At 44.4% G+C, this 13131-nt stretch overlaps 1 protein-coding gene across 1 annotated transcript; it reads right to left on the reverse strand.

Moving 5' to 3' along the window:
- Window positions 1-1597: 1597 nt before the first annotated feature.
- On the reverse strand, window positions 1598-10544 carry LOC106597046 (D(1) dopamine receptor). Its single transcript, XM_014188284.3, has 3 exons — window positions 6156-10544; window positions 5040-5862; window positions 1598-4732 (listed from the first exon to the last, which is right to left on the reverse strand). The coding sequence occupies exons 1-3, from the start codon at window positions 6411-6413 to the stop codon at window positions 4098-4100; spliced, it is 1716 nt and encodes a 571-aa protein (XP_014043759.1). The 5' UTR covers window positions 6414-10544; the 3' UTR covers window positions 1598-4097.
- Window positions 10545-13131: the final 2587 nt, after the last annotated feature.

Consider the following 13131-nt stretch of genomic DNA (forward strand, 5'->3'; position numbering starts at 1 on the left):
CATTCTAGAACACTGTAACTAGATGAGACGATAATAGGAAGAAGAAACAAACCCCATTCTAGAACACTGTAACTAGATGAGACGATAATAGGAAGAAGAAACAAACCCCATTCTAGAACACTGTAACTAGATGAGACGATAATAGGAAGAAGAAACAAACCCCATTCTAGAACACTGTAACTAGATGAGACGATAATAGGAAGAAGAAACAAACCCCATTCTAGAACACTGTAACTAGATGAGACGATAATAGGAAGAAGAAACAAACCCCATTCTAGAACACTGTAACTAGATGAGATGATAATAGGAAGAAGAAAGGGGACAGTCGTTGGTTGTTGTGTTACTGCATGTTTTATTGAGACCCTAGAGGTGTGTTGAATTTTTATTGAGACCCTGGAGGTGTGTTGAATGAATACATTACAGAAGAGTGGTGTGCCAGTATGTACCAGTGTGTTGTGGTTCAGGAGCATGGCTTAGAAGGTCAAACACTCCCATGTGCACTTTCTCTCGTTCTTTCTGTCTCTGTTTCTCTCTCTCTCTGTCTCTCTCTCTTTGTGTCCCTTTCTGTCATTGTCTCCCTGTCCCTCCTCTATCTCTGTTTTTGTTTCTCTCTCCATCCATCTCTCCCACATCCCTCTCTCCCTCTCCCCACTCGCCTTCTCTCCAAAGACCTTTCCTGTCCTGTTCACAGTACATCACATTGACCTTGTTTCATACAGATGTTGGATCTAAATTTGAGCCAGTTTGCCACAGCAGGAAAATAATCCTGCAGCAACAGGAAATGTGGATTATAATTAATGGACATTTTGTTAAGGTTTGATACATTTTTCGTAATGGAAAAATCAAGTTTGAAATTTCAATGTGGAAATTGCAAACTTCAGAAGCCTTTTTAACCTAAAATGCACTACACATTTACATTTTCCTGCATAGCAGGAAAGTTCTCCTGCAACAGGGTGATCAAAATACGATCCTACATCAGTATGACTCAGTATGTCCCAAATGACCCTGGTCAAAAGTAGGGAATAGGGTGCCATAGGGTCCTGGTCTAAAGTAGTGCACTATATTGGGAATAGGGTGCCATAGGGTCCCTGTCTAAAGTAGTGCACTATGTAGGGAATAGAATAGGGTTCCATTTGGGAGACAGACTCAGTCATTCACAACAACAACAAAAAAGAAATAAAAAGAAGAGAAGAGGAAAAACACTAACAGCCTGCTGCTCAGCTTTCCACCAATCAGGGACCAAACACATGATGACAGGTTAACAGTCCAGGGAGAGAACCTAGAGGTGGTAGGGAGGGAGAGAGAGGAGGGAGGTTACGCAACTAACATACCATCTATGTCTCTCTCTGTCTCTCTCTGTCTCTCCATTTCTCTCTCTCTCCATTTCTCTCTCTCTCACCATTTCTCTCTCTCTCTCCATTTCTTTCCCTCTCTCCATTTCTCTCCCTCTCTCTCTCCATTTCTCCCTCTCCATTTCTCCCTCTCGCTCTCTCTATTTCTCTCTCTCTCTATCTCTCGCTCTCTCACTCTTCCTCTCTCTCTCTGTCTCTCCATTTCTCTCTCTCCATTTCTCTCTCTCTCAAGCTCTCTCCGTTTTTCTCTCTCTCTCTCTCTCGCTCTCTCTCTCTCTCTCTCTCTCTCTCACTCTTCCTCCCTTTCTCTCTCTCTCTCTCTCTCTCTCTCTCTCTCTCTCTCTCTCTCTCTCTTTCACTCTTAAACACAGACACTCTCTCTCTGGGCTTAGCTTTTAGTCAGAGGCAAGCATATACACACATTCTGCATGTTAGGTTATGGATCGGAGAGATTTGATTCAGGAAACCGGCACGCAAAGCCATTCCAACCAACGTCACAGGTTACAATATGCAACCTGGGTTCAAATACTATTTGAGAAAATGAATTGAATTGATTGGATCCAAATTGGTCATTTTAATTCATAGGATTCAGATAATATTCAGTAAATATAGTACCCAACATCTGATTTGGACCAAACGTCTTCCTATCAATGAGTAAGACAATCCAAAAGTCACCCACGTACCCCTCATACCCCATGCCAATCCAACTCAACAACCGGTATACAGCATCAGTTCTCTATGTTGGACAAGTAGTTTGAAGCTGCGGCTTGGAGTATTGCATCGCCATACTATGTCATGTATTCCCTGTGAATCTGGTGATGTGTTTTTCCCCCTATTCTGAGAAATTTGTAATTGATGTAGCCTGCATTAAAGTAGTGTGAATGTACTAGATGCAGCTGTTCCTGTGTTTATTAAATAGATCACGTTTCTTTTGCAACTTTGGGTTTAAAGCATTTAACATTTTGGCTCATTATGAAAATAAATTGTGTGGTCAAACTCACAATTCAAGCCAGTCATTCATGTCCTTCTGTGCCAACCATGCATGAGGCAGGTCACACTAACCCTAATCAGGGAAAGGATGTGATTAACAAATTAATGATTTCTTGCTCGCATGAGAGAGGGATAAGAGGAGAGGGAGAGAGAAAGGGAGAGAAGAGTAGAGAGGATGTGTTTAAGAGGAGTAGACTAGAGATGGGACAAGGGAGGAGAGAAGGAGGATGAGGGAGGGAGGGAGGGAGATAGAGGAATAGAGAGAGTGGAGAGGAAAATAAGTGAGAGAGAGATGGAGAGGAGGGAGAGGTGTGGAGAGAGAGCGGGGAAGACAGGGAGAGAAAGAGATGTAGAGAAAAAGAGAGAGGGAGCTCTGGTTGTGAGACTTTGTTACTGTATAATAGATGCTTAGAAATACCCAGGATGGACATCATCATCGTCACCGTGACATGACATCACACAAGATCCCCAGGGCCTGGAGAGATAATCCCTCATAATCTGAGAAATACAGAGGCTGTGTCCCAAAGGACCCTGGTCAAAAGTAGTGCACTATATAGGGAAAAGGGTGCCATTGGACCCTGGTCAAAAGTAGTGCACTACAGTCCTATAGGCCCTGGTCAAAAGTAGTGCACTACAGCCCTATAGGCCCTGGTCAAAAGTAGTGCACTACAGCCCTATAGGCCCTGGTCAAAAGTAGTGCACGACAGCCCAATAGGCCCTGGTCAAAAGTAGTGCACTACAGCCCTATAGGCCCTGGTCAAAAGTAGTGCACTACAGCCCTATAGGCCCTGGTCAAAAGTAGTGCACGACAGCCCTATAGGCCCTGGTCAAAAGTAGTGCACGACAGCCCAATAGGCCCTGGTCAAAAGTAGTGCACTACAGCCCTATAGGCCCTGGTCAAAAGTAGTGCACTACAGCCCTATAGGCCCTGGTCAAAAGTAGTGCACTACAGCCCTATAGGCCCTGGTCAAAAGTAGTGCACGACAGCCCAATAGGCCCTGGTCAAAAGTAGTGCACTACAGCCCTATAGGCCCTGGTCAAAAGTAGTGCACTTCATAGGGAAGAGGGTGCCATTTCAGACCCAGACGGTGTCACACTTCCCCCACAAATAAAGCCCACAGGTCCACAACAGATATGATGGTAACCACGGTTGAGAGACTGCAGTAGAAATACAAATCTAGATCAGCTCAGGGAAGATCTATTCTATTCTTCTAACATTCTATCCCTTTCGCAGACTTTGACCAATCAGGAGTTGATATTGACCTAATGATATTGACCTACACCAATCAGGAGTTGATATTGACCAAATGATATTGACCTAATAATGTTGACCTAATGCAACGGCAGGCTAGAACAGTTGTTTTCCAATGTGGTTGTTTACCAGTTTTACCATTACCACATCTATTTTATCATTACTATCATTACCATTACTATTACTATCCTTTTCTCCTTGAGGGACCACTTGTATAAAAATAGGTCAGATCAGCAATATATCACAGAGCTTTTGGGGGTTCAGGAACTAGAGCTGGAGAAACCTTAACCTAGAGCATTGGTGGAAAATGTCCCTGTTTCAATCAATCCTCAATGCTCTTTCATCAAATTGGCCAATGAATGTTTTGGATAAACCTGTTATAGCTATTTCCTGGATATATGTAATCCATTAACAGCTGAGACAATACTAGTAGTGGATGCATTGAAAATGAAACGACTACAGACATCAACGGTACGGTCAGTTTGGCACAGTTTGAAAGTTCATTAGAAAGTTTGTGAGGGAATCATCTGAGTCCGTTGTCCCCTATCTGTTACGTCTATTTTACAATCCTCCATGGGACAGTCGCACACCGCCTCTGGTTGTGTTGTCGTCCCTCTACAGTTCGTTAACGTTGCCGGTGGCGTCCTCGAGAGACTTGCCCCGCTGTCCCCTCTTCCTCTAACCGGGTCCACCTCACAGTCACACACCGGCTCCTCTACAGCTCCTCTACGGTCCGTTAACAATGTCGGTAGTACCCTCCCCCTAACCGGGTCGCGGATTACACCAGATGTGACACTACCTCTACCGGCGCCACAGCCGGTATCGTAAGCCCCGCCCATCTCCGTGGTGTGGAGCGAGTTCTTCTTCTCCATCCCGGCCTCGTTGCTCGCCAAGACAATGCTCTCCGCACGCGTGGCGCTCGTAGTCCAGCCGCCAAAGCACCCGTTGTCTCCACGGCAACCCAGCAAGCGGAGGAACGCCTCGCGGAACTCCGTGTTGAAGGCGTAGATAACGGGGTTTAAGGAAGAGTTGCTCCAACCGAACCACACGAAGACGTCGAAGGTGGTTTCACTGACACAGTACAGCTGGGAGGATTGGGAGGAGGGGTCTGACACAGTTCTAGAGGCTGTACCTGGACCTGTGTGTGGGGGAACATGACAGTTAGATAGGGATCACGTTTCTGGGAGGCTGCTCTCAGATCAGTGATATTTCATAAATAGTTGTAGTGTTCTGGCACTTTAACCAAGAGTTGAAATGTTGTCTGGACAGGAATGTAAAACTGAAAAGAAGGTTCAGGAAGGTTGTTGTGCTCGGAACAATGGGATCCAAAACACGACATCAATAAAAACTATCGAAGGGAATTATGTTGCCGACCTGAATGTTCTTTCAACATGACAATTAATAATACATTGATGTATTTGAGTTGGAAGGTCATAGTAGCCTACCTGGGCAGAAGGGCATGGCACAGTTGAGGATGAAGAAGGGGGACCAGCAGAAGACGAACACCCCCATGATGACAGACAGAGTCTTCAGAACCTTGGTTTCCTTCCTAATGGAGTACCTCAGGGCCCGGTGTGGGGGAGGAAGATCAGGGTGATGATGATGATGTTTTGGGGATTTGGTAGTTTGGTGAAAGATGGAGCAGCGGTGTTTAGAACGAAGAGGAGGATGATGACGGCGGTGGAAAGAGTGCACGTGCCCATCTGCATCCACATCCACGTGCGGGTCCGAGCGGCAGTTCTGTGCGTGTTCTGCGGCTCGCTCCAGAGAGGATATCCTGCGTATCTGGACCTGGGCGATCCGGTAGATACGTGTGTAGGTGACCACCATGATCGCCACGGGGATGTAGAAACTGATCAACGAGGAGGAGATGGCGTAGGTCCGACTCAGACTTGAGTCACAGTTCCAGCCGTTCGCCTCCTCCGCCCTGTGGAGTTGATATACCCCGCTGACGTTAAATCCACTAACGTCCCGGGTAAATTCGTCACCGCTCCCGGTATTTCCAGTAATCGCAGCCCGGTGCCAGTGGAGTTGAACGGGCACAAATGATATCACCACGGAGACCGTCCAGGTCACGCCGACCATGACGAAGGCCACGCGGCGGTTCATTCTCCTCTCGTAACGGAACGGGCTGGATATCGCCCAGTAGCGGTCCACACTGATCATGCACAGATTCAAGATGGACGCCGTGGAACACATGATGTCGCTCGCCACCCAGGTGTCACAGAACGCACCGAAGGGCCAGAACCCCGCCACCTCTGCCGCCGCCTTGGAGAGAGAGAGAAAAAGAGAGAGAGAGTAAAAGAGAGAGACAGAGAGAGAGACAGAGTAAGAGAGAAAGAGAGACAGAGTAAGAGAGAAAGAGAGTGCAAGAGAGAAAGACAGAGAGAAAGAGAAAGAGAGAACGTTTATTTTTAGTGTCAATCCACAATAATACAACTGACAAAACAAATGAGTCAATGACAATTTTGAGACAGTGAAATCTGTTTTCTAGGCAATCATATCTGTTATCAATCCATTTTAAATCAATGAAATATAATCAATCGATTATAAGACGTTACCTTCCACGGCATCACGAGCAGCGCCACGAGGAGGTCCGACAGCGCCAGAGACACGATGAAGATGTTGGTGACTTTGGCGCGCAAGTGCCGGTAGCGCAGAACCGCCGCGCACACCGTGAAGTTACCCAGTAACGTCCAGAGGATGAGCAGTGAGAGGACGCAGCCGATGAGCACGCGAGTGGCGGGTAAATCCGTGTGTGGGTCGGGCAGATGAGGCTCGCTCTCGTTCTCTGCCAGGCGGTGGCTCGTGTTATGCATGCCTCGTCCCTTCCACCGTCAGATGTTCAGTGGTGCTAAAAGTGTGTCAATCAAACACACTGAAAAATAGCTCACGAGACTCCATATCATGTCCCGCTGTATTCCCATTCATGTGAGAGGGAAGAAATAGTCCTCCGTTGGTGTATTTTTTTATTAGTCCAATATTTATTTCCACACTCTTTCCATTATTTCTCTCTCTCCCTGTCTATCTCTCTCTTTTCCAATCTCTCACTCCGTCTGTGCTGTAAACCTGTAACTGTAAACCTGTATCGGTGTCACTCAAACCGCGATGTGCGGCTGGGCTTCTTCCTCGAGTATAATGACAAACTATCTGTGATGCTCTCTCTGTGTCTCTCTCTCTCTGTGTCTTTCTCTGTCTCTGTCTCTCTCTCTCTGTCTCTCTCTCTCTGTCTCTCTCTCTCTGTCTCTCTCTCTCTCTCTCTCTCTCTCTCTCTCTGTGCTCTTCAGTGTTTTGCTTTTAGAAACCACGTGCACCAACAGCTGGTGATAATCGCTTTTACAGAACGCAGACAGACAGACAGACAGACAGACAGACAGACAGACAGGCAGGCAGGCAGGCAGGCAGACAGGCAGACAGACAGACAGACAGACAGACAGACAGACAGACAGACAGACAGACAGACAGACAGACAGACAGACAGACAGACAGACAGACAGACAGACAGACAGACAGACAGACAGACAGACAGACAGACTGCCTCGGGCATGCAAGGTTTCCCAAGGCTTGTACAGAGGCAAATAGTGTGCTATGCATCTCTTCTTTCATTTCTTAATTAGCATTTTAAATATCCATAAGAACGTATTAATAGCATATAAACCTAATTTACATTTCAATTTTGTACATTTATAAATGTGGTGGCCAAACTATCCAATAAGTCCCTTTGTTCATAATTTAGAGATTGACAGCAGTCTGCACTATCTATTTCTAAATTCAAAGATTAGGATTATTGTAATTTCCCATAGGCCTTAAACCACAGTCCAGAGTGCATGATTTTATTCTGCAGAAATAAATCACAGCCTAATCCGACGTGGTTTTCTCTCTCTACTGTCTGCTGCATAGAGAAGTGGCGCTGTCCATGGTGCTGAATCCATTGTTACTGAAACCTCCACCACTCGGAACAACAATATGAACACAACATGTTAAGTGTTGGTCCCATGTTAAATGAGCTGAAATTTAAAAAAAAAAAATCTGACATTTTCCATATGCAGAAAAAAAAGCTTATTTATCTTCAATTGTATGCACAAATTTCAATACATCCCTGTTGGTGAACATTTCTCCTTTGCCAAGATAATCCACCCACCTGATAGATTATGGCCTATCAAGAAGCCGATTACAGTTTTTCTCAATTGCTAAAACACTAAAACCCATTGGCTGAACAAATTTTTCAGTTGCCTGGACTCATTTAGCTAATTATGCAGTCTGTTGTCAGTACCTTAAACCATTTCAAATGGTAAAACACAATTTGCAGATCTCACTTAGACTTCTCAGCAAAACTCTTAAGACATTCTAATTCTCAAAACACATTCTGCACTCTAATGCACATGTCATCCATACTGGTAAACACAAGTGTCAACAATCAAATACAGATAGAGAACACATGTCATTAATTGAACACAACCGCTCAAAATTGATTTAACCTGTTTCAAATGATGCGACACAACCAATATAAGCCAGTTCAGAGAGCAACCAGGTTGTTGAAGGTGGGAAGGAGAAAGTCTGAGAATGGATAGAAGAAACAATGTGAGAGGACGAGGACGAGTGCGTATGCGAGGTGGGCGATGAGGAGGAAGAGGAGGAGGAGGGTAAGAAAGAGGAAGAGGAGGATGAAGAGGAAAAGGAAGACAAAGAGTGGAAATATCTGATGAAATTCGAACAACAGTTATAAACCATGTTCTTGTCCATGGACTGACAATGAGGGAAGCAGGACTTAGAGTGCAACCCAATTTGAGCCGATTTTCTGTGTCCACCATAGTAAGGACATTCAGAGAAGAGAACAGGTACAGTATACTACTGTATTTTTGTAATTGCAAATTTACTGTACTACACTATATGCAGCTGTTTCAATAGACATTTGTAAAGTTAATCACTGTATGTATTGTACTGCATGAATATGTTTTGTAACTGCATACCTACTTTTTGTAGAATTGCAAGGCTGCCACATGCAGGTGGAAGGACAGCTATATTCACTCGGGAGCAAGAGGCTGTTATAGTTGGCATGGTCCTTCAAGATAATGCAACACGACTCAGAGAAATCCAGGAACGAGTGATACAAAACACACACTTCCAGGGAATCGACAGTGTGAGCATTTCCACAATTGACCGTGTCCTCCATCATAACAGGATGCGAATGAAACAAGTATACAGAGTACCTTTTCAGCGCAACTCACCAAGGGTGAAAGAACTGTGAGCTCAGTATGTGCAAGTAAGTGTACATTCAGAAACATTTACTGTAATCCAGATTGTCTACAGTACTAACACATACTATGTGATTGACATTACTCTTCAGTAAATACAATGTATGTGAATCAGAAGTGCATACAGTAGGCCTAATTGTACTCTACAGTATAGCACTATCTCTGTACGACTTACAAAATCCTACATACAGTATATTGTATTTCTACACACAGACAATATTTGACTTGGAATCCTTGGACAGACCCCATGAGTTCATCTTTGTCGATGAAGCAGGCTTCGATCTAACAAAGAGGAGAAGGAGAGGCCGAAACATGATTGGACAGCGGGCCATTGTTGAAGTCCCTGGTCAACGAGGTGGCAATGTCACAATCTGTGCTGCTATCAGCAACCATGGTGTTCTACATCACCATGTTACACTCGGGCCATATAACACCCAGCACCTTCTAACATTTATTGCCAATCTAAGAGATATGTTATTTGAGCAGCAGGTTCAAGAGCAGCAGGGTCAAGAGCTAAATGAGAATCCCATTCCCACCTATGTGATAGTGTGGGACAATGTCAGTTTCCACCGAGCTGCTCAGGTAAGGGAATGGTTTAACATCAATGGGCAGTTTATGAACTTGTACCTCCCTCCATACTCGCCTTTCCTGAATCCGATTGAATCCGTTTTTCTCCTCTTGGAGATGGAAAGTGTGTGATAGACAACCCTACACCAGAGTAAATCTGCTGCAAGCCATGGATTTAGCCTGTGGTGATATAGGTGAGGAATCATGTCAGGGCTGGATACGGCACACAAGAGGCTTCTTCCCCCGTTGCCTCAGGAGGGACAATATTGCTTGTGATGTCGATGAAGTGCTCTGGCCTGACCCAGCCCAAAGACAAGAAGAAGCACATTGATAACATGTTTACTCCTTTGATTTTTGTCCCTTTTAGTATTGTATACTGTAGTACAGTGCATTGTAGGCTGTATACTGTACAATGGACAAATTGTATGGCCCTGAACATTGTGCTTTCCATTTATTAACAGTACTGACTGCTCAATATATTTTGACTGGTTGCAGGTTCATATCAACAAAGAACAAGAATTACAGTATCACAGAGACAAAGGACAAGTTTGTGAGATGCAGGGTACAGTACTGTAACAATAGGGGTACAAGGAGGAGGAAGAACAAAAAACAAAATTGCAAAGAGCAAAGCAGAGTAGTAATTTCTGATCAATTTTGAGCTACTATGATAGAACATGTTTTCGTTCATCAAAAGACAATGACGGAAAAATATGAATACTTTTTGTGTTTTCTATTTTTCGGTGTATTGTTTACTGACTGCTTGAGAGTGTATATCATTTAGATCACTTTGTTTATGATTTGAGAGCAGTGTTTGATTTTGAACACAGGTAAAACTGTTTTGAGGCGAATGTTTCATTTTGCGAGAGGAGTCAGTGGTTATGTAAATAGTGCTTGGAGATGAGGTTTTGTGTTTAATGTTTTCAGGAAATGGAGCAAAGTTTCAGAAATGGTGTTTTAGCAATTGAGAAAAACTGTAAACAGCATGGTCATTACACAGGTGCACCTTGTGCTGGGGACAATAGAAAGCCACTCTAAAATGTGCAGTTTTGTCACACAACACAATGCCACAGATGTCTTAAGGTTTAAGGGAGCGTGGAATTGGCATGCTGACTCCATGAATGTTCACCAGAGCTGTTGCCAGAGAATGGAATGTTAATTTTTCTGCCATAAGCTGCAATGTTGTTTTAGAGAATTTGGCAGTACGTCCAACCGGCCTCACAACCTCAGACCACATTTAACCACGCCAGCCCAGGACCTCCACATCCGTCTTTTTAACCTGAGGGATTGTGGGTGGGCCTGGGGGTGGGCCTGGCTGCTAAGTAGATGGGCCTATGCCCTCCAAAGCCCACCCATGGCTGCACCCCTGTCCAGTCATGTGAAATCCATAGATTAGAGCCTAATAAATGTATTTAAATTGACTGATTTCCTTATATCATCTGTTACTCAGTAAAATCATTGAATTTGTTACATGTTGCGTTTATATTTTTGATCAGTGTGTAAAGGTCTGTAGAACTATGGCCACAGCCAGTTGTTTTAATGCGCTTCGAAATTCTCAGTCAGTCAGTCCGAGACTTATTGTCTGTTTGTTTCTCACCGCGGTAACAGAGGCGCTGGAGCTGGAGTCGATCCGTTGAAGAGACCAACGCAGACTAGCCGTTTCCCTCACGTAAGCGTTTAAAGCTGTGCCAGTTCTCAGTCACATGTTAGCAGAATTAAAGTACTCCCACATCTCCTGTTCGCCCCATCTGTCCCCATCCCCGAGAGAGAGAGGAGGAGGGAGGGAGAGGGGGAGGGGCGGGAGGGAGAGGAGGAGGGAGAGGGAGAGGGGGAGGGAGAGGAGGAGGGAGGGAGAGGGGGATGGAGGGAAAGAGCGCTACAGATTGAGAGAGAGCGCTAGAGAGGCAAAGAGAGGGGAAGTAGAGAGAGAGAGAGAGACAGAGCGCTAGAGAGGCAGAGAGAGGGGAAGTAGAGAGAGAGAGAGAGAGAGAGAGAGAGAGCGCTAGAGAGGCAGAGAGAGGGGAAGTAGAGAGAGAGAGAGAGAGAGAGAGAGAGAGAGAGCGCTAGAGAGGCAGAGAGAGGGGAAGTAGAGAGAGAGAGAGAGAGAGCGCTAGAGAGGCAGAGAGAGGGGAAGTAGAGAGAGAGAGAGAGAGAGAGAGCTAGAGAGGCAGAGAGAGGGGAAGTAGAGAGAGAGAGAGAGAGAGAGAGAGAGAGCGCTAGAGAGGCAGAGAGAGGGGAAGTAGAGAGACAAGGGGGCGGGTCAGATAACTGCTAGAAATATTACATAATGTTCTTTCCCCCTCTATGGTGTTGTTATATATTTATCCATCCATCCGATGATTTGATTGAAGTGACTGTACTGTGTGTGACAACCAGTCTTTATCACAAGATTTTAATAATCATATTTTGTTTTATTATTAAACGTCATTATCTGTCAAATATGTTGTGTTCATTACAGAAATGAGTACAGACAGGTGCAGTACAATGGTTCTAAGTAAACATGTGACATATTCAAATAACTCATTTTGACTCTTTTACTTTCAGTAAAGTCCATGAACAGACGTCATTGATGAAAAACGAAATACAAATTATGACAAGAATTTAAAGCAGTGGCCTAAAAATGGCCCAAATCTTACCTAAACATGTCAGCTATCAGTCGATCAAAGGCCTCTTGGCTGGATTATACCGGATTAGGATTTAGGAACACTGATTTAATCTGTATCAAGTTAGAGAGAGAGAGTGTGTTGCAGAGTGTTTGAGAGAGACAATGTTTGAGAGAGTGTTCGAGAGAGAAAGAGAGAGAGAGAGCGAGAGAGAGAGAGAGAGGGGAGGGGGAGAAAGAGAGAGAGGAGGGGGAAGAGAGAGAAAGAGAGAGGGGGAGAGAGAAAGAGAGAGAGAGAAGAGAGGGATGGAGAGAGAGTGGGGAGAAGGGGGAGAGAGGGGGGATAGCAAGAGAGAGAGAGAGAGAGAGAGAGAGAGAGAGAGAGAGAGAGAGAGAGGAGGGGGCAGAAAGAGAAAGAGTAAGGGGGGGAGAATTGCCCCAGGTGTAAAATAATAAATAATGGTTACTTCTCAGAAAGTTTTGAGCTTTTAAAAGGACTAAAACTAGGCTGTCCATTATCTCCGTATCTATTTCATATGGCCATTGAAATGCTAACTATTCAAATTACATCCAACAAGAACATCAATTAAAATTATTATACAAATGATTGCCACCAACAGAATGTTATATATATGGGCATATAACAATCTCAGCTCTGTAGATTTTGATGTGAAGAGACAGAATCACTAAATAATTAATCTTGTATTGTCCCTGTGTAGCTTGTTTCTGGTCACAGGCTCAGGAATGGTTTAAAAAAATCACAACATTCACCTCTTTGGGCTAGGGGGCAGTATTTTCACATCCGGATGAAAAGCGTGCCCAAAGTAAACTGCCTGTTACTCAGGCCCAGAAGCTAGGATATGCATATGCATATAATGTCTGTGAGTATAACAGAACTGATTTGGCAGGCGTAACCCCGAGCACAATCCATCCAGGGAAATTTTTTTTGAGGTCATTGTGTTTTCCAATTATTTTCTATGGGAAACCTGATTTATTAGGGCCCAGATTGCACTTCCTATGGCTTCCACTAGATGTCAACAGTCTTTAGAAATTGTTCAATGTTTTTCTTTTGAGAAATGAAGAAGTAGTCCAATTCTTCCATGTGTCACTCAGATG

The sequence above is a fragment of the Salmo salar genome, chromosome 08 (assembly GCF_965601325.2).
Source record: "Salmo salar chromosome 08, fSalSal1, whole genome shotgun sequence".
NCBI classification, from domain to species: domain Eukaryota; kingdom Metazoa; phylum Chordata; class Actinopteri; order Salmoniformes; family Salmonidae; genus Salmo; species Salmo salar.